This window comes from Notolepis coatsorum (assembly GCF_963971535.1).
Source record: "Notolepis coatsorum genome assembly, chromosome: 16".
Taxonomy (NCBI): Eukaryota; Metazoa; Chordata; class Actinopteri; order Aulopiformes; family Paralepididae; genus Notolepis; species Notolepis coatsorum.
Window position 1 is genome coordinate 1,282,649 of NC_140180.1, and position 21,495 is coordinate 1,304,143.

Sequence of the window (21,495 nt, forward strand, 5' to 3'; positions counted from 1 at the left end):
AGCCTGTTGCATCTTTTCACTGCAACAGCTCGAACTCTCAGTGGCGAGGAGTAACGCGTGGGAGGCTCACGCTGCCCCCGATACTTCCTGTTTCCGCCATACCGGCGTCACCAAACCGACCTGTAGGAGTCACTGTCCACAACGTCCAATCCCCACCCACCGGCTTTCCCACCCTCTAACACTGCATGTTGTGTTGTAGCAACGCAGAGAGCTGGGCTCGATACCAGCATCTCCTGCGTAAGTGGCGAGCGCCTTGCCCACTGCGCCACTCAGCCGCCCACAGTGCAACCACTTTGAAACTAATTTCAGATCTAATTGTTCCTACATGTTAACAATAGGGAAGAGAAACTTGAAAGCCTTTCAATATTTGTCAAAAACGTTACCTTTTGTGGCTTATTATCCCGAATATTAACAGTTATTGAAATAATTCATACAGAACTCTGAACCTTGAACCCCATAAAATCTTCCACAAAGTGTAGTTTTCAATACTTTCAACGCATAACGATATCTGTGGAACTCTGCTACAAAATGGCAGCAAAAAGACTACAATTCCCATGGTTAAAAATTTCCAAAATGGTCGCCCTCTCGGAATAGACATGCCCAAATCGAAAAGTTAAATCTATCTAATGACACTTTTAACTTATTGCTAAACTAACGTATTGATTATAATATACATTCTACATGCTGTTGTGACATGTTAGTGATGTTAATACTTGAATACGTTTGAAATTAAAATGTATACAACCAGGGCACGAAATTAAAGCCAGCCACCCGCCATTGGCGGGCAGTTTTTACGTTTGGCGAGTGCCACTGAGAGGTCTGTCCGCCACCTGGCATGTAGTTCATATCGATACTCTTATTTTGAAAATCCTGTGCGGGTCTCATTTCCGCCCCAAGCGCAGCTACAGTCATAATATCGATGGCTCCGGCAGTTAGCAACATTCGGTTCATATGATACTCTTATTTTGAAAAAACCCGTGGCAACGAGTCATATCCGCCCAGTCCTGCAGCGGGATACTATTGGCTTCTGCTCGTATCAACACAGAGGCAGTCTGCTCTAGTCTAGAGCGGACCTCTAACGTTACTGTTTAAACAATGACCCAGTCAACTATTCACTTTTAGTTTAATACATGACGAGGCATTGTCTAACGGTATCTAGCTGGCTAGCTACTGATAGCTGCTAATATCAACAAATGCTCCAGCAATAGTCTAGTGCATAATACCTCTGTTCGCTCGTTAGCTCACGTTAGCTCTATATGTCCCAGTAAACTAAATAGTTCACTGAGGCGTTGTCTTAACGTTATCTAGCGGACTAGCAGTAGCTACAGATAGCTCCTGATATCAATGTCTTATAACATTGATTCAATGCGTATTCTAGCTGAGGGCATGCTGAATGTGATTTGATCAAAGCACAGTAACGTTATACCAATAGGGTCCAGCTGCAGCGCCGGAGAATCCTTGCATGCTGAATGTAGAGTATAGGGTCCAGCTGCAGCGCCGGAGCATCCTTGCTGGAGCTGGAGGCTACTCGAGTTAAACCACAGACAGTGGAGCTGTTTGCAGATAGCGAGCATTTTGACTTGTTGCGTGGTGGCGATGTCTCGCAGATAATACAACACTACAAGTATGATTATATAATATATATACAATTTATAAAAAATTGGCTGGTAAGAAATATGCTTGGCGGGTAGATTCTTCCCATCTACCCGCCACTGGCCGGTGAGTCAAAAAGTTAATTTCGTGCCCTGTATACAACAGTCTAAAAAATATTGATTTATTACCTGATGTCATTTCAGGACCGTTACTAAAAGTATTTCTATTCTATAACAACATGCTGCAAGTTCTCAAATGCACACAGCATGTTGAGCATAGATCTGAGGAAATGTGCAGCTTCCCAGTGAAGTGTGGCACATCACTCAACCATTAAAACAATTCATGTACAATAAAAATGTTTTTTTTATGTTTCAGTAAAGCGTTGAAAACCCACCCATTCACCAACATCATCTCGGGAGAATGAACTCGAGGGGATCTGACAACCGGGTGCTGTATGGAGACAGAGGCACGGCACAATGGGACGACCACGATGACCAGTGGAAAGACAAACAGATTCACGCCGGTGGCGTCTCCAGGGATCCCTACCGCGGGTCTGGAGGAGAGGCAGCGAGCGTGAAGAATACCAGGGGAGACTGGGAGTTCCCACATAAACCACCTCCTAGTGATTCCTACAGGCAGCGACCAGAGGAGTTTACACATCAACCACCTCCTAGTGATTCCTACAGGCAGCGACCGGAGGAGTTCACACATAAACCACCTCCTAGTGATTCCTACAGGCAGCGACCAGAGGAGTTCCCACATCAACCACCTCCTAGTGATTCCTACAGGCAGCGGTCTGAGGAGTTCACACATCAACCACCTCCTAGTGATTCCTACAGGCAGCGACCAGAGGAGTTCCCACATAAACCACCTCCTAGTGATTCCTACAGGCAGCGACCAGAGGAGTTCCCACATCAACCACCTCCTAGTGATTCCTACAGGCAGCGACCAGAGGAGTTCCCACATCAACCACCTCCTAGTGATTCCTACAGGCAGCGACCAGAGGAGTTCCCACATCAACCACCTCCTAGTGATTCCTACAGGCAGCGACCAGAGGAGTTCCCACATCAACCACCTCCTAGTGATTCCTACAGGCAGCGACCAGAGGAGTTCCCACATCAACCACCTCCTAGTGATTCCTACAGGCAGCGACCAGAGGAGTTCACACATCAACCACCTCCTAGTGATTCCTACAGGCAGCGACCAGAGGAGTTCACACATAAACCACCTCCTAGTGATTCCTACAGGCAGCGACCGGAGGAGTTCACACATAAACCACCTCCTAGTGATTCCTACAGGCAGCGACCAGAGGAGTTCCCACATAAACCACCTCCTAGTGATTCCTACAGGCAGCGACCAGAGGAGTTCACACATAAACCACCTCCTAGTGATTCCTACAGGCAGCGACCAGAGGAGTTCCCACATAAACCACCTCCTAGTGATTCCTACAGGCAGCGACCAGAGGAGTTCACACATAAACCACCACCTGAATATCGCCAGGACGGAGCTTCCTTTGGTGATTTTGATGAAAGGACTAGATCTGAAGGATTTACTCCAAAGGTTAGTTTATCACTCCATTCACTTGTATTTTTCAGGGTATCTGTGGGGTAATAAAAAAGTCTTAAATTCTTAACACTTTGGATGCCAACGACGCTATAAGTCGTTAGTTCATGCCGTCAGTTGAGTGCCGCCAACGCCATATAGCGTTTGTTTGTCGTATTTTTTATTTATTGGCGATTTGAATTCATATTTCATCAATCGAGCCTCACGCTAGTGTTGCAGAGTCTCTCTGAGCTCAATTGGGAAGATACCGCCCCCTATCGTCTCTCCCTGTGTAACTGCACCCCATTAGTTTAGACTGATGAGGGGGGGGGGGGCAGTTTCCTCATTTTACTTTTCAGTCAAGCCAACTTGATCGTCCCGGCTCTCAGAAATGCGTGGATTATGTATTTCCAGCACCCAACGCTGAATCAATAAACGCGATCGATATTTGGAATGGCGATCAGGAATTGGAATAATCTTTTTGGAGAACATCTGATCTGAGGTAAGGAATCTATTTGACCAGTCTTGGGATAATCAGAGCTTTTTTCACATATCAACGTGTCCCATATGTGTGTGTGTCTGTGTGTGCGATCAGGAAATGAGAGAATATACTTTTCAGCCTGCTTCTATAGCGTGCATAAGTACACATATACTATCGATAATCTAGCGTTTATTTGAAAACTATTCATAAATAGGCCGAAAAATGACAGTTTTTGTGTGTGCCAGAATATTCCAGTAAATGCCGTTTATCACAGAATCTATATATTTTCCTGAAAAACGAGGGCTTTAAAAAATGCTATACAACGGAAATTAACCGATAATAATAAAAAAAAAAAAATCCGTTTCGACAATGTTGACTGCAAACAAGTCATTGATAAACGACGGGCAGATTAGACACATAGCCATAATTTAAGACAGAGATTATGCGCTCACAACGCTATCATTGAAGTGGGTGCTCTCATTTAACGGGGTAATCACCAGTGGTAATCAAAGTGTTAATTCTTAATTTAAGGCCTTAAAACAGTTTTAAATTTCATTCACTGTCATTAGTTTTTTGTGGGGTTACCGCTTGGTGCATCTGGCGAGAGCTTGTATGGAACACAAGATCATTTAAATTGGTGCAGCCGCCAGTTCCGTGTTGCTATGTGTTGTTTTTTGCTAGTATGGTCATGAAATTGGTATTCAATTAGGCTCTAATTTGTATTAAAACGGTCTTAACTTTAACTTTTTGAAACCTGCAGATATCCTGATTTTGATGTTCAGTATCAAGATCAAATAGCCCAATTCTGTAGCGGCTGGGTGGCGCAGTGGAGATTGCGCTCGTCACCAATGCAATAGACTCCGGTATCGAATCCCAGTCTCAGCATTGCCTTCGGCTTGGGCCAGCCGTCGTACTGGCTCATTTGGCAGAGTCAGCGGGTGGAAGTCGATGGGTGGGGATCTGGACGTTGTGGACAGCGACCCCTACACGTCGGTTGGGAGACGCCTGCACAGCAGGGACAGGAAGTGGCGAGGGTAGTGTGAGCCTCCCATGCGTTACACCTCGCCACTGAGAGTCCGCACTGGCAGGCGAAAAGATGTGACCGGCTGCCTCCACGAGGGAACACGTGATGCAAGGCTTCTATCCTCTACAACCGACCAGTGGGGGGGCATAGTCGAGCAACGTTCAAGACAGGGGAGGGGAGAATTGGATACACGAAATTGGGATGGGAGAAAAATAAGCAGAAAAAGTGGATTAAAAAAAATAGCCCAATTATTTTATTATCAAATATTTTAAATGTTTCCATTTTAAAGATAAAGCAAGGCAATACAATAATTATAGTAACAAGACCACACAGTACCACAACGATAATGGCAACAATAACGACATTAGCAATAATAAATACAGAACATAAAAAAACAACTTGTACTATTACAGACACCACAAAAGACATTTCCTCCCCCACTCCCATCCCAGGACCAACACCCCAACCCCGCTCCGCTGCTAGATAGTGGCCTCCACCTTATCGGCCGCTGCGACCCACAGCTCAATGCTGGCCTGTCCCACCCCAGTTACCTGTGCAGTAGAGATTTCCATATAGAAGACATCCAGTAGTGTCGGAGTCAGAGACCAATTTATCAGTGTGAGTTCTCAGGTTCCTTCCACCTCATAGCTATCAGCTTCTTGGCTGCAGTAACGCCCGCCAGAATGATTATTTTTTGTTGTATGGATGCTGGTAGTAATGATATATCGTTTAGAAGTAGTGTTGCTGCCGTAAGTTGGATTGTTAGGTTACATATGTTTGAAAGTTTAGTCGTTATGGATTTCCAAAAACTAGCTACTGGTGGGCAATCCCAAAACATGTGCATATAAGTGCCAGTGGCCCTCAGCGAGCACAAAGTGCACCGAGAGTCGGTCACCAGTCCCATAGCAAACCGCTTCCTAGGTGTGAGATACGTCCTATGAATATAATTAAAATATATTTGCTGGTGATTATGGTTGTGAGTATGTTGAATGTAACATTTGTCCAAACATCATCCCAATTCTGGGATGTCCCCTCGTGTTTAGCCCGATAAAAGGGTGTGGGTGCAACGCTTGAGCCCACGGCACGCCATGAGCCTTAATCGCCGACCTTAGTTGCAAGTAGAGGAAGAATGATTCGCGGTAGATCATAAAACGTTTAGGTCCTGAAACGCTCTGAGGCCATTTATCAAATATATCCTTCAGAGTATGAACTCTCCTCCTCTCCCATTGAGGAATATTAACAGGTTTGTGCCCAACAAGTAGTTGCTGGTTATGAAAAATTGGAGAGTCGAGGTGCCATGGGCATTTGACAGCACAAGACCTCTGAACGTTACGCCATGTTTGAATTACGCAGGAAATGATTGGTCTGTATCGTAATTTTGATATAGGGATATTGGAGTATACTACATCCTGTAGTCTTTGTGGTGAGACCGCTGCTGCTTCTAAGGAATGCAGAGATGCTGCAATTTCAGGGTCAAACCAGCTCATCAGGGGACTCTGCGAGAAGGACCAGAAGTACAACTTAAAATCAGGGATTGCCAAGCCCCCATCCTGTTCCCTACGTTGAGACTGAGTGGTAGTTATTTAGACTCTTGGGCATTTGTTATTCCAAATAAATGTAGATATCATAGTTTGTGTCTTGCGCCAGTGGTCTATTGGAGGAGGCAAGGGGGAGCATGGGGCTAACAAAATGAATCCTAGGTACTGGTAGTATGTTCATTTTGATTAGGAAAGCTCGACCATCTGTTTAGATCTTGGTGTATTTTATTATTATGTGCCTGTGAAGTTATATTTAGTTGTCTGATTCAGTGTGGGAAAGATCTCTGCCCAAGTACTTAAAATGTCGCTTTGGCCAACTCATTAAGAGGTAGACAAGCTGATTTGGGCCAGTTAATTTTGAAGCCTGGTAATTTACAGAAGTCATCAATTATATTAAGTAACTTTGTGGCTGATTGGGAGGAGTCTTTCATAAAAATTAGTAAGTCATCCGCATAAAGAGCAATTTTGTGTTGTGTATCATTGATTATTATAGGGGCTATTTCTTCTGTTTGCCTAATAAATTGGGCTAATGGTTCGAGGGAAAGCACGAATAGTCCAGGGCTCAGAACAATCCTAGAAGACCTAGAGACCGGGAAGAACATATTTTACAATATCATTACTGATGGTGAGGCATAAAGCAATTTGATCATGTGTATAAATTATTTTACAAGTCCCATAGCCTCTACTACCGTCCAAAGATATGACCATTCTAGTCTATCGAATGCCTTCATGGCATCTAAAGACAGAACTGCGGCCGGAGTAATATTGTCCTTACTGTTGTCAATTACATGTAATAATCTCCTGAGATTATCTGCAGCTAAGCGCCCCCGAATAAATCCGGTTTGATCACAGTGTACCAGCACGGCATATATTTCTGTAGACGGCGGGCTAATATTTTGGCAAATATTTTAAGGTCGGCCCGAGAAGACTCGTGGCCTATGGGTTATATTATATATTTTTTTTGTATTTTATTTTTTTATTATTTTTTAAACAAACACATAAACAAACATGACAACACACGATAAGATATATAAGCATTAGTTGACAGTGCACATCCAATGAAATCACCATTTAGTTAATTTACTTATACAGGATATACCCCTAATACCTGTTATCTAAAAACCTACACACATATGCTCTAGCTCGTACCCCCCCCTCCCGGACCCCCCATTGGATAATCCATCCATTATAACTTGTTCCTAACCAGACACTACCATTATATGCTAGCTTTTATTCTCTCCACCACTTCTAACCACATTGTCATTTTGGATTCATTGAGACCCAAAATTCTTGCTGTAGATATTTCTTGATAAATCACATCGAGATATGTAAGAATCCAGACCTTCCAGCAAATTCTTTCCGGTTGAAACCATCGTGATGCTATCAGCTTTTTAGCCACTGTGATACCTGATAAAACCAATCTCTTTAGCTGTGGATGTACTGCATACTCAAAAACATCATTCAGCAGTAATACAGAGGGGTGTACAGGTATATTCAGAATTAAGAGATTTGATAATTGCTGGGTCACTTCTTTCCAGAATATCTTAACTGGTGGGCAGTCCCAGTACATGTGCATAAATGTCCCCTCGTCCCCATTTGTACATAAGGAGCATTTGGAGTCTTGTTTAAGACCCATTCTGTTCAGTCTTATAGGAGTCAAGTATGTCCTATGGATATAGTTAAGATTGATTTGTTGATGGTCCGGGTTCCTTGATGCAAGTCGAACATTTGCCCAGGCTTCTTGCCACTCAAAATCTATTTCCAGGTCTGGTATATCCCTCCTCCAAATAGAGTCTAGGTGGAGGGTTTCATACGAGGCCGTTAGTAATTGATGATAAAAATCTGATACAAAACCTCTCGATGTCTCTCTTTCATAGAAAAATCTGTGGTATCTGTGGTGTGCAATTGGTATCGTTAATGGAACACCGTGAGCCTTCAAACATGCCAATAACTGTGCGTAAAAAAAAATATGTGGACTTGGTGAGATTAAATATTTTGCGTATTTCATCGAAACTACAAAAACCCTGTTTGTTGAAAACGTCTCTTAATGAGTGTATGCCTTGCTTTTCCCATCTAGGGAATCTTATAGGTTGTTTTCCAATCAAGAGTGCATTGTTATTGAATAAGGGAGTATGATTATGCCATTTATGTGGGATAGAATATTTTTTTTGTGTTTCACGCCATATCCGGATCGCATGAGTGATTATGGGGCCAAATTTCCGTTCGCATTGCTTAATTGATAATTTGGTGTATACTATGTCCTTCAGCCTATGTGGAGCTACTATATTTTCTTCTAAATTTCTCCAGGATACTGATGCTTGGGGATCAAACCATGTTGTCAGTGGTCTTAAAGTGTACGCCTTAAAATAGTGGTAGAAATCTGGAAATGCCATACCACCGTCTGCTTTGTTTCTCTGTGCAGTGGATCTTTTTATACGTGGTGGTTTGTTATTCCAAATAAATTTGTATGTGGAGGAGTGTAATTCTTTCCAGTAACCCTTTGGAGGGGGTAACGGTAGCATTGAGCTGAAGAAGTTGATTCTAGGTAGGACGTCCATCGTAACTATTGATATCGGTGCCTGTACTGAGTTTTTAAGTTTTGACCACCTGACAAGGTCGTATTTGATTTTGTTTTGGATTTTTATGTAATTGTGCTTCACCGTTTGGCTTATGGTAGGGAATATTTCAACTCCCAAACATCTAAAGTGTTTTACGATCGGTATCTCTTCTGGGAGGGTTATATTTCTTTTTGCAGGGGCGTTAAGTGGGAGGAAGGCCGACTTCGGCCAATTTATCCTGAATCCCGATAATTCTCCAAAGTCCTCAATCAACTTGAGAAGATGAGGCAATGTGGTGTTGGGGTTTTGCATGAACAGTATTACGTTGTCCGCATATAAACTAATTTTGTGTTGTGTGCCCTTGATTACGATTGGTTCTATGGATTGGGATTGTCTTATATATTGTGCTAAAGGCTCTAATGATAGATCGAATAGTCCGGGACTAAGAGGGCAACCCTGTCTGGAAGAACGTGATACCGGAAAGATTTCGGAGGTGATTGTGCCTGTTGTAATCATGGCCGATATTATATTATATTATATATGGCCTATATTGCTTGTATTTGTCAGCCAAGTCACTTTGGAACATTTTAAATGCCCCCAATGAAATGTTTCCAAGCAATCGTAATCGAGTTCATTCAATTTTTAATCGTGACACCCCTAGAAATGTGTATAGCATACAGGTACAAGTAGTCAACAACATATACCGCAGGACAATCCATTTCAGAAAACAAAGTATGGTTGCTTAGTTTTGCTTCTGTCTTTTCTCCGTCAGGTTCCTGAGCCTCAGCAGGAAGTCGCCAACCAAGGCGCTGGACTCTCTTGGGAAACCGATGAGCAGAACCCTGCAGGCAAGGGCTTCCAGCGTTTCCTCAGTTTGCTCAACAATGGGGTCGACATCAACAAGCTGGTCTCTCAATTACATGTAATAATCCGTCATATATTTCTGTATAAGGCGTGCTAATACTTTGACAAATATTTTAAGGTCGGCCCGAGAAGACTCAGGGGCCTATAGCTGCCACAGTCATTGGGGTCCTTGTCCTTTTTGAGTAGTAAATAAATTAAAGCCATATTCACATCTCTCGAGAATCCCCCCTCTTCAATGGTGTATTCAATCATCTCTAGCAACAATGGGCCCAGCTGCTCCCAGAATGCGAAGTATAATTCAGGTGGAATTCTATCCCAGTCGTGTGCCTTACCCCTCTGCATTTCAGCAATTGTCTCTCCGAGTTCTGTAAGAGTGATTGGTCTCCCCAGTTCCTCTGCCTCTTCCTTGGATACATTTTGTATTTTAAGCCTGCTAGTAAATGCCTCAAATTTAGAATGATCAAAGTTGACCTCTGAGCTATACAGTTGTGAATACAATTCTCTAAGTGTCATTGATCTTTTTTGAGTCTGTAGTAACTAGGGATGTTCGATATTGGCTTTTTTACCGATACCGATATACCGATATTGTCCAACTCTTAATTTCCGATACCGATATCAACCGATACCAATATATGCAGGGTTCCCCCCCCAAAAACGGAATAATTTCAGGTAATTAACATTACATATCTCTTGTCATGAAATTAACACAACATTATGCATACTCATAATTTGTTCTTACTTGCTTGCCTGGGTAAATAAATGTTAAATAAATGTAAAAGAAAAAATATATATATTTTATTTTTTTTGAAAACCGATACCGATAATTTCCGATATCACATTTTAATGCCAATATCGGCCGATAATATCGGTAGGCCGATAATGTCTGACATCCCTAGTAGTAACTACTCCTGTTGTGTCCTGATTGAAGGGACAGCCGAGAATTGATCATTTGCGCGAATTGTCGTTGCTAGTAAATGGCTGGGTCTAGAACCATGAAAGTAATACTGGGATAGTCTATCAGTGAGCTGGATGCAATCCTACCTGGAGGGGAGAGAACAGATGGTGGAGGTAAACGGTACCCTATCCCCCCCCCCCCTCACAGTGAGCTGTGGTGTTCCACAAGGAAGCATAGTAGGACCGCTACTGTTCCTAATTTATGCAAATGACATGTCGTCAGCTTGTGACTGCAACTTGTTCCTGTTTGCGGACGACTCAGCCCTGCTGGTCTCTGACAAGAACAAGTTACAGGTTGAAAAAAACCCTCCGCTCTCTTCTCAGGTACAAGTAGTCAGCAACATATATCGCAGGACAATCCATTTCAGAAAACAAAGTATGGTTGCTTAGTTTTGCTTCTGTCTTTTCTCCGTCAGGTTCCTGAGCCTCAGCAGGAACAGCGTTTCCGCAGTTTGCTCAACAACGGGGTCGACATCAACAAGCTCGCCAATATAGTCTCGCCTCCGCTAGACGACGCAGATCCGCCCTGGCAACCGGAGAGTCAGACCAACAGGTGGGACGGCCAGAGATCCGGGGGAGAAGGTTCAGGACGGGACTCTGAGGATGAGCAGAAGTGCAGGCAGATGCAGGACGTGCTGCAGGCCAGTGCTCCCACCCTTAAGTACCATCCCAATACCACCCTTAGGTACCATCCCAAGAAGTACCGGTACCCTCCCAGTGAGTTTATCCCCAAAGGAGGGATGAAGAATGATGCCTATATGTTGCTACGACGACAGAAAGATATCGACTATGTCAAATCCACCGTGGCCTACGACCGATACATCAAGGAGATCCCCACGTGAGTCATGGACCACATTACTGCATGAATTAAAGGAAGACTCCAACAATTTGGGGAAATCTACTTTAGGTAGAAGTAGACTAGGAAAGAACGAGCCCTGTTCTACCTGCAGCTCTCTGATCAAAACACAGGATTTGGAGGTGGTTTTAATATACTTAATGGTCAATATAGACACTAATGTTTTTGATTGTATGCTCGTCTGGTCTCTTTGAGGTATATAAGGTTTGTGTGTCCAATTTGGTAACGTTAGATGTGACGAGGACAGTTTTCCCGTTAATCTCCCGTATTTCAAGGGCGGTCAGGTGGCGTAGCGGAGATTGCGCTCGTCACCAACGCCGGAGATGCTGGGTTCGAGCCCAGCTCTCGGCGTTGCTACCAGCTTGGCTGGTCGTTCATACTAATACAATTGGCAGTATTAGGGGGTGGGAAGCTGCGACAGCGACGCCCACAGGTCAGGTCTCGGCGCTTGCTCAGCGGGGCAGGACTTGGAGGAGATAGCGTGCCCTCCCACGTGTTACACTCCACCAATGAGAGTCCTCGCTGCCAAGTGTAAAGAGCGTCACTGGCTTGACGGCGCACGTCTCGGAGGAAGCGTGCGTTCGACATCAGGACACCCTTGTACCGACTCGTGGGAGAACATGTGTACAACAACCAGGTAGGGGGGGGGGATTGGCACAACGACAAAAATTGGGACGGGGAGAAAATCTGAGAAAGAAGGTTAAAAAATAAATAAATAAAATATCCTGTATTTCAGAGCAAGTCTCATTAATGATAGTTAACGAGTTATTGCAACCGTCACTTAAACCGCTGGTTCCCATCGCGTGGTCCCTCAACACATTCCTATTCACAATATAAACATGACGAACGATGGATGCTAAATAATCTCCTCTCTCTCTCTCTCTCTCTCTCTCTCTCTCTCTCTCTCTCTCTCAGACACCTCCGCCAGCCCGGAGTTCATCCTAAGACTCCTAATAAGTTCAGGGAATACAGTCGTCGTTCGTGGGATAAGCAGGTCAAGCTGTGGAGCGTCAAGCTCCGTGTCTGGGACCCCCGCCCTCCTGAGGGAGAGGAGCACGAGAACATGTGAGACATTAGAGATTTATATAACCTATATATACTGTACACAGGACCTCAATAACATGTGAGACATTAGAGATTTATATAACCTATATATACTAGGGGTGTAACGGTACACAAAAACCATGGTTCGGTACGTACCTCAGTTTTGAAGTCACGGTTCGGTACAGGTTTTCGGTACAGTGTGGGAAAGTTTGGCTTTCCATGTTCCACTCAGGGGTGATGTAGTGTGCAGTATCTAATTGTACTTGTAGGGCTGTCGACGAATATTCTATATTGAAATTATTAATCGACTTGTAAAAAGAAATTTTTATTTTATTATATTAGATTGTGAAAAAAAAAACAGCCCCTGGTGGGCGGTCGTTAGTGGTTAACATACCGTTGTATTCGTTCGGTACACAATACAGCCGTTCGGTACGGTACACACTGAAACCGTTCGGTGCGGATACATGTACCTTTACACCCCTAATATATACCTTACACAGGACCTCAATAACATGTAAGACATTAGATTTATATAACCTATATATACTGTACTGTACACAGGACCTCAATAACATTCTATAGACTCATGAACATACATAGACTGCTCCATCTGTACTGAAATAATCAGTGCGGCAGCACTTGCTTTCCTGTAAAAGTATTGCGGTCGTATGGAATAATGTATCAAATTGTATCGTGAGATGAGTACATCCTCTCATGTCCAACACGGCGGACAGTAATGCATTCCTTTGGGCGTCAGCATCATCGGTGAAGTTGGCACAGGGAACAAAATAAGCACCCGACAAACTCCAATGGCGTGTAGATTTCCTCTTTGGCTGGTAAATTACGGAGGCTACTCTGCCACTCTGGCGTGTAAAAAAAAAATTGGGAGCCAACTTTCCGAATTTTCATAAAAGAAATAGCTTCTGTTGTCAGCAGTCGCTTCTATACGTGACGTGTGTCCGTTCGTAGCATGAGATCTGCGCACCGCTTACTTCAAATTGTATGCAGTGGTCTTTCCCAGCGGAACACAAGTTACTTAACGTTACACAGGTCGAGCTATGCACGCCTAGCTTGCTAACGTTAGATAGCAGTGTTTATAAGGAGTCAACAAATGTATTCACTAAATGGATTACCATCCAAATGTTATTGAAGACTCCTGTGACCAGTAAGAAGGTACTACATACATCTTAACTTTTATTAAAAAAAAATTACCACAGAAATATGCGCAAATGTTCTACGTTATATGCATAAATGTCCGCTATGTGCCTAAAGTCAAGACTCAACAGTGTGTGTGTCTCGACCCCACTTCTCCATGTCCACACGGGGGCGAGTTTGGGTGTATCCGCCAAGTATTTTATTGTATGCACGTTTCGTCCACACGGTACCGTAAAAAAAAATTATCTACTTTTTCTCCATTTTTATATTTTTCTCCCATCCCAATTTCACCTCGCCAATTCTCCCTTCAATTCTCCCCTCCCCTGTCTCGAACGTTGCTAGACCATGCCTCCCACTTGTCGGCTGCAATGTGGACGAAGCCTTGCATCACGTGTCCCCTCTGGTACTCGAGGAGGCAGCCGTCGCATCTTTTCACCTGCACAGCGCGATCTCTCAGTGGCGAGGACTAGCACGTGGGAGGCTCACGCTGCCCCCGATACTTCCTGATTCTGCTGTACAGGCGCACCAACTGACCTGTAGGAGTCGCTGTCCACAACATCCGATCCCCACCCAACAGCTTTCCCACCCCTAACACTGCCAATTGTGTTAGTATGAACGACCAGCCAAGCTGGTAGCAACGCAGAGAGCTGGGCTCGAACCCAGCGTCTCCTGCATTAGTGGCGAGCGCCTTGCCCACTGCGCCACTTAGCCGAACCTCAACATTTGTATCCTAGACATTTTCAACAAGTCAAAGGAAGACAAATATTAGCTAGCTTAACTAGCGTTAGCTCAAAGCACAGAACCGGACGACACAAGTTGTCAACAATAATACTTCCGGTCGGGGGGTTTCAAAATAAAAGCGAAGTCTAAAACACAGAAGCTATTGAAAGACGTTTATTTTGTACATGTGACGGTCTCGGGTTGCTACTGGATAGAACAGAATGGTAGCCAATAGGGATGCCCCGATCACGTTTTTTGCCACCGATGCCGATCGTCTTGAGCCATATCGGCCGATAACGATCCGATATCGATCGTTTTTGATTAAAAAAAATTATAATTATTTTATAATTCTTTTTTAATAAAATATATATATTATATAATTATACTTGTAGTTGTATTATCTGCGAGACATCGCCACCACGCAACAAGTCAAAATGCTCACTATCTCCACTGTCTGTGTGTATACTCTGCTTTGATCAAATCACATTCAGCATGCTCTCAGCAGGGTATATCTGCTAGGGATGCTCGATATTGGCTTTTTTACCGATACCGATATTGTTCAACTCTTAATTTCCGATACCGATATCAACCGATACCGAGATATATGCAGGGTTTCCCCCCCCAAAAAATGGAATCATTTCAGGTAATTAACATTACATATCTCTTGTTGTGGAATTAACACAACATTATGCATACTTTTGACAATAAATAAAATCAGAATTTGTTCTTACTTGCTTGCCTGGGTAAAGAGAGGTTATAGATTTTTTTTTTTTTTTTTTAAACGGATACCGATATTTTCCGAGATCACATTTTAATGCCGATATCGGCCGATGACATCCCTAATATCTGCGGTTCTGCAGATATACCCTACTCCCTCAGCTAGCCCCGTTTGTGACTGCGATGCAAGCCGGGGCTCGAATACGCATCGAATCAATGTTATAAGACATTGATTTCAGGAGCTATCTGTAGCTACTGCTAGCCGGCTAGATAACGTTAAGACAACGCCTCAGTGAACTATTTAGTTTACTGGACATTCCATATAGAGCTAACGTGAGCTAACGTTGGCTAACGAGTCAACGGAGGTAACTTATCATGCACTCGACTATTGCTGGAGCTAGGGTTGCCACCCGTCCCTTAAAATACGGAATCGTCCCGTAATTGGAAACTAAAAGACGCGTTCCGTATTGAACTGATACGGGACGCCCCTTGTCCCGTATTTTAAGGTTGCCAGTTTAGTGAGAGAAATTAGTCAGCCGACCTACAAAAACAAGCAAAATTGTGTCCAAAAGTTGCGGGAAATAAACAGACTTGGCAACTCTGCTATGATGCGCTTTGTGTGTCCAATTTGGTAACGTTAGATGTGACGAGGACAGTTTTCCCGTTAATCTCCCGTATTTCAAGGGCGGTCAGGTGGCGTAGCGGAGATTGCGCTCGTCACCAACGACAGGCAGGCGCTCAGCAGCTCACCGACCAATGAGAATTCGCGCTTTCACGTTGCTAAGAAGAGTTCTGTGTGCTGCCTGCCTGTCATCCTCTGTCTGTGCGCTGCGTGCCATCCTCTGTCTGTGCGCTGCGTGCCAATCCTCTGTCTGTACGCTGCCTGTCATCCTCTGTCTGTGCGCTGCCTGTCATCATCTGTCTGTGCGCTGCGTGCCATCCTCTGTCTGTGCGCTGCGTGCCAATCCTCTGTCTGTGCGCTGCGTGCCAATCCTCTGTCTGTGCGCTGCCTGACATCCTCTGTCTGTGTCCTCTCTCTGTCATCCTCTGCCTGTCATCCTCTGTCTGTGTCCTCTCTCTGTCATCCTCTGCCTGTCATCCTCTGTCTGTGCGCTGCCTGCCTGGCATCCTCTGTCTGTGCGCTGCGTGCCAATCCTCTGTCTGTGCGCTGCCTGCCTGTCATCCTCTGTCTGTGCGCTACGTGCCAATCCTCTGTCTGTGCGCTGCCTGTCATCCTCTGTCTGTGTCCTCTCTGTCATCCCCTGTCTGTGCGCTGCCTGTCATCCTCTGTCTGTGCGCTGCCTGTCATCCTCTGTCTGTGCGCTGCCTGTCATCCTCTGTCTGTGCGCTGCCTGTCATCCTCTGTCTGTGCGCTGCCTGCCTGTTATCCTCTGTCTGTGTGCTGCCTGTCATCCTCTGTCTGTGCGCTGCCTGCCATCCTCTGTCTGTGCGCTGCCTGTCATCCTCTGTCTGTGCGCTGCCTGTCATCCTCTGTCTGTGCGCTGCCTGTCATCCTCTGTCTGTGCGCTGCCTGTCATCCTCTGTCTGTCTGTGTGCTGCCTGTCATCCTCTGTCTGTCTGTGCGCTGCCTGCCATCCTCTGTCTGTGCGCTGCCTGTCATCCTCTGTCTGTGCGCTGCCTGCCTGTCATCCTCTGTCTGTGCGCTGCCTGCCATCCTCTGTCTGTGCGCTGCCTGTCATCCTCTGTCTGTGCGCTGCCTGCCTGCCATCCTCTGTCTGTGCGCTGCCTGTCATCCTCTGTCTGTGCGCTGCCTGTCATCCTCTGTCTGTGCACTGCCTGTCATCCTCTGTCTGTGCGCTGCCTGTCATCCTCTGTCTGTGCACTGCCTGTCATCCTCTGTCTAAGAACGCAAAGGACACAAGCACAGGTGTCACAGTTCTTCATGACTGAAACATCTCCTGAGATTGATTCGGTATGGGATATATTACATCTTATTTATCTGGTTGTGTTTTTAACTAGATGTCAGTATTTCTATTTACCTGCCCTGGCAGCCAGGAGCCTACTCTTCTTTGCACTTTATTTTTGTATTAATCTTTTAATTTGGGTCACACAAGTGTTTCATTGTATTATTGTCCTCTTTCAGTAAAAGTGTTCCCAGGCTTTGTTTTTACAGCACTTTATATGCATACAGTATTATGCTCAAGTTGAGGCTATAGTTCAGCCAATTTATTTAAACAATGTTAAATGCAAATAAAGCACTTTAAACTTTAAGTATGACCAAATGCTTTCTTGACTATATATAGTAACTGTTCCAAAATGCATAGATTTCTATGTATTTTAGGGGTTTGGGGGGCTAGCTCTTTTTAATATAAATGTCATAGATAGATTTCATAGATTTCTATGCATTTCAGGAGTTTGGGGGGCTGGCTCCCCAAAATAATTAAATAACATAACCCTAAAACCGAAATAAAGTAAAAAAAATAAATAGTGACAAAATCTGCCCATTTTCGCCCAAAAAACACTACAAAACCGCCCAAATATTTTTTTCGATGACATGTGTCCCTTATTTCTATTGGTCAAAGGTGGCAACCCTAGCTGGAGCATTTGTTGATATCAGCAGCTATCAGTAGCTAGCCAGCTAGATAACGTTAGACAATGCCTCATATTAAAACTAAATTAAACTAAAAGTGAATAGTTGACTGGGTCATTTTGTAACGGTAGCTAACATTAGCTCACGGAGGTCCCACTAGACTAGACTAGACTAGACCCGTGTTTACACGGGTGCGGGAGGGGCAGGAGGAGGAGGGGTCTGCAGGCAGCTCTGTGTGTCTGAGAGAGAGAGCGGCTGAGATCTCCGCTAAGAATTGGATCACGTTTTTCGATCGGTTTTAACGATCTGCGAAAATAAAGCATTATCACAGATCACCGATCTCATATTTATACTGAATATCGGCATCCCTAGTAGCCAACAAACACTCATGATTTGGGATTGATTGGTTAATTATGAAATGTTAATCTTATTGTTTTTAATAGTGTTTTTGAGAGAGTATTCGAATACTCATTCGGAAACACCAAGGAGTATTCAAAGCCTGTAAAATGGTATTCGGGACAGCCCTACACTAAATATGTTTTAATAAATTATCTGCATTTTAAACTATTAACGCTGACTCATTCCTTCAGTCCACAAAAAATTATGCTAATATTCCATATGTTGTTTATGATATTGATTGAAAATTGTATATGCGAGTATTATATAGTAATAATAATAACACATGGCGATATACAAAAAATATATTAATCATCAGTAAAAAATCTGCCTGGCTGGTAGTTTTTCAAATCTACCAGCCACCTTGCGTCAGCATCATCTGTGGCTGATAGCGGTTTATATCGGCTGAACGACTCATGTTAGTGACCCCTGCACCAGACGAGACAGGAAATGACCCGGTGGTCGCTCTTCTTCTTCTGCAGAAAAGAGCAGGATCTGGACGATGTGATGGAAATCGAGCTGGACTCCGCCTCGATGGCCGTCTTCCTGGAGGTGAGACTCTACGTGTCCAACTGCTGCTTCTAGAACATGTTCCTTTATTCAGCCCACAGGCCTTAACCCTTTCACTACCACACTACAGAAGGTGAACCTTTCACTACCACACTACAGAAGGTTAACCTTTCACTACCACACTACAGAAGGTTAACCTTTCACTACCACACTACAGAAGGTGAACCTTTCACTACCACACTACAGAAGGTTAACCCTTTCACTACCACACTACAGGAGCTTAACCTTTCACTACCACACTACAGAAGGTTAACCCTTTCACTACCACACTACAGGAGCTTAACCTTTCACTACCACACTACAGAAGGTTAACCTTTCACTACCACACTACAGAAGGTGAACCTTTCACTACCACACTACAGAAGGTTAACCTTTCACTACCACACTACAGACGGTTAACCCTTTCACTACCACACTACAGGAGCTTAACCTTTCACTACCACACTACAGAAGGTTAACCTTTCACTACCACACTACAGAAGGTTAACCTTTCACTACCACACTACAGAAGGTGAACCTTTTCACTACCACACTACAGAAGGTTAACCCTTTCACTACCACACTACAGAAGGTGAACCTTTCACTACCACACTACAGAAGTTTAACCCTTTCACTACCACACTACAGAAGGTGAACCTTTCACTACCACACTACAGAAGTTTAACCCTTTCACTACCACACTACAGAAGGTTAACCCTTTCACTACCACACTACAGAAGGTTAACCCTTTCACTACCACACTACAGAAGGTTAACCCTTTCACTACCACACTACAGAAGGTTAACCTTTCACTACCACACTACAGAAGTTTAACCCTTTCACTACCACACTACAGAAGGTTAACCCTTTCACTACCACACTACAGAAGGTTAACCTTTCACTACCACACTACAGAAGGTTAACCTTTCACTACCACACTACAGGAGGTTAACCTTTCACTACCACACTACAGAAGGTTAACCCTTTCACCACCACACTACAGAAGGTTAACCTTTCACTACCACACTACAGAAGGTTAACCCTTTCACTACCACACTACAGGAGGTTAACCTTTCACTACCACACTACAGAAGGTTAACCCTTTCACTACCACACTACAGAAGGTTAACCTTTCACTACCACAATACAGAAGGTGAACCTTTCACTACCACACTACAGAAGGTTAACCCTTTCACTACCACACTACAGAAGGTTAACCCTTTCACTACCACACTACAGAAGGTGAACCTTTCACTACCACACTACAGAAGGTTAACCCTTTCACTACCACACTACAGAAGGTTAACCTTTCACTACAGACGTTTAACAGTCTGTAGTGTGGTTGTGAAAGGGTTAACCCGTTGGTAGTGTGGTAGTGAAAGGGTTAAGAGGTTAAAGATGAAATTACATTATTAATATAAATTGTAAAAAAGAAATAATAATAATAATAATTTGAACCTTGTGGAACATGCTTAGTTATCAGTAAAAAATCATCTTGTATCTTCTCCTCTCCTCACTCCAGGATGATGAAGACGGTTTGGGAACCGCCAGAAAAATGAGGAAGACTGACAACCCAGAGCCAGACCCTTATTTCTGTGGGAGTGGGAAGAAGCGGCAGTCGAAATACACTCACCCGTCAGCAGCCATGCGTTGCTCATGGGACGAGATAGCACTCCGTGCAGCCAAAGATTTGGAGAATGCACTCCGTGCAGCCAAAGATTTGACAGAAGAGGGTGCACGCGCACAGGCATGCGCTGCACTCACCAACTCGCTATAAGTACCCACCTGGGCTACTTTGCATATCAATACCGCCGGTCGTCAAGGGTGTTAAATACGTTCTCAGATACATTCACACCTAACTTGTGAATGATATGTGTTACATTCCATTCGTAGAGGCAATTAGGCACTGTCTTTAGTCTGTGCTCAAGCGAGGGGACATTTATGCGCACACGCGCCAGGAGCGTGCGTGCACGTGGCGTCATTAGCGTGCGTGCAATCAGAGTTGATATCAGGAACGCACCACTGCACGTCAGCCTCTAGTTCAGACTCATGGACTCACTACAGCTCCCAGAATCCTCCCTGTTCAGACTCATGGACTCACTACAGCTCCCAGAACCCAACAGGAACATAACCATCGGTTACAGCTTCAGTTATTATATATTTTTTGGTTTTCATGTGTGAAAAAGAGAGAGAAAGGTGTTCTCGCTGTAATTAGATTGAATATGTTGTACATTGTTTTTGTTTTAAATACTTCTGGAATACAAATGCTGTTCTACTGTATATTAATGTTTTTGCAAAGCTGTTGTTGCTGACATTGGGGTTTTATATGGGATCTTTGGAAATAAATTCATGAATGGAAAATGAATGCCACGATGTTCTCTCACTCAATTAATTAAAAGATTCATCTTCATATGTTATGACGACTGCTTAACACATCCACCGCCAATCCCGTTGTACAGCGTGTTTGCCGGCCATGCGAATTCTGCCAAACCACGCTGTACAGCGATATTGAGATCATATTTCATTTTTCCGACATGGCATTCATAATTCCGCCACCCAGCCTCTGGTGATAGTGGGACCCTGCACAATAGTGCAACGCCTCAATACCGCCGCCTGGTGGATGATCGGGCGAGTTACAACCGGAAGTGGCCATCGGTACATCTGGGAAATCCGTCCGGCAGTCGCATATCGTTGCGGGACTACAGACAAACACTGGCGTGCATATGGATCGCTGCCATAACTCAATAATCGATATGATTTGGCCGTTTATTTTGCCCATACAAACTGGAAATGGATCTAGTAGATCGACGTCAAATAAGTGGGATCTTTTTCCTCCAGTCTCATCGGCGAACGGTAAGAGGATAGTAACGTTACTTTCAGCTTGATTGTTTATTCTTTTCACTGCAAACCGATCTGATCAATATATCACCCATACCAGTGGCGGCTGCTGACC

General features: G+C 44.1%; 1 protein-coding gene across 1 annotated transcript; it reads left to right on the forward strand.

The window, feature by feature from the left end:
* The first annotated feature begins 3,054 nt into the window (after nt 1-3,054).
* Nucleotides 3,055-20,876, forward strand: LOC311242777 (histone RNA hairpin-binding protein-like). The gene is made up of 6 exons (XM_084331809.1): nt 3,055-3,153; nt 9,509-9,658; nt 10,971-11,392; nt 12,326-12,475; nt 18,476-18,545; nt 20,065-20,876. Exons 3-6 carry the CDS (start codon nt 11,178-11,180, stop codon nt 20,317-20,319), a joined length of 690 nt encoding a protein of 229 aa, XP_084187935.1. The 5' UTR covers nt 3,055-3,153; nt 9,509-9,658; nt 10,971-11,177; the 3' UTR covers nt 20,320-20,876.
* Nucleotides 20,877-21,495: the final 619 nt, after the last annotated feature.

What these genes read in the sequence shown, in the direction of transcription:
- LOC311242777 (XM_084331809.1), top strand. Translation starts at nt 11,178, where the DNA reads ATGCAGGACGTGCTGCAGGCCAGTGCTCCCACCCTTAAGTACCATCCC. An exon ending in TACATCAAGGAGATCCCCAC is followed by an intron (nt 11,393 to 12,325) that starts GTGAGTCATGGA and finishes TCTCTCTCTCAG; the next exon opens with ACACCTCCGCCAGCCCGGAG. An exon ending in GGAGAGGAGCACGAGAACAT is followed by an intron (nt 12,476 to 18,475) that starts GTGAGACATTAG and finishes CTTCTTCTGCAG; the next exon opens with AAAAGAGCAGGATCTGGACG.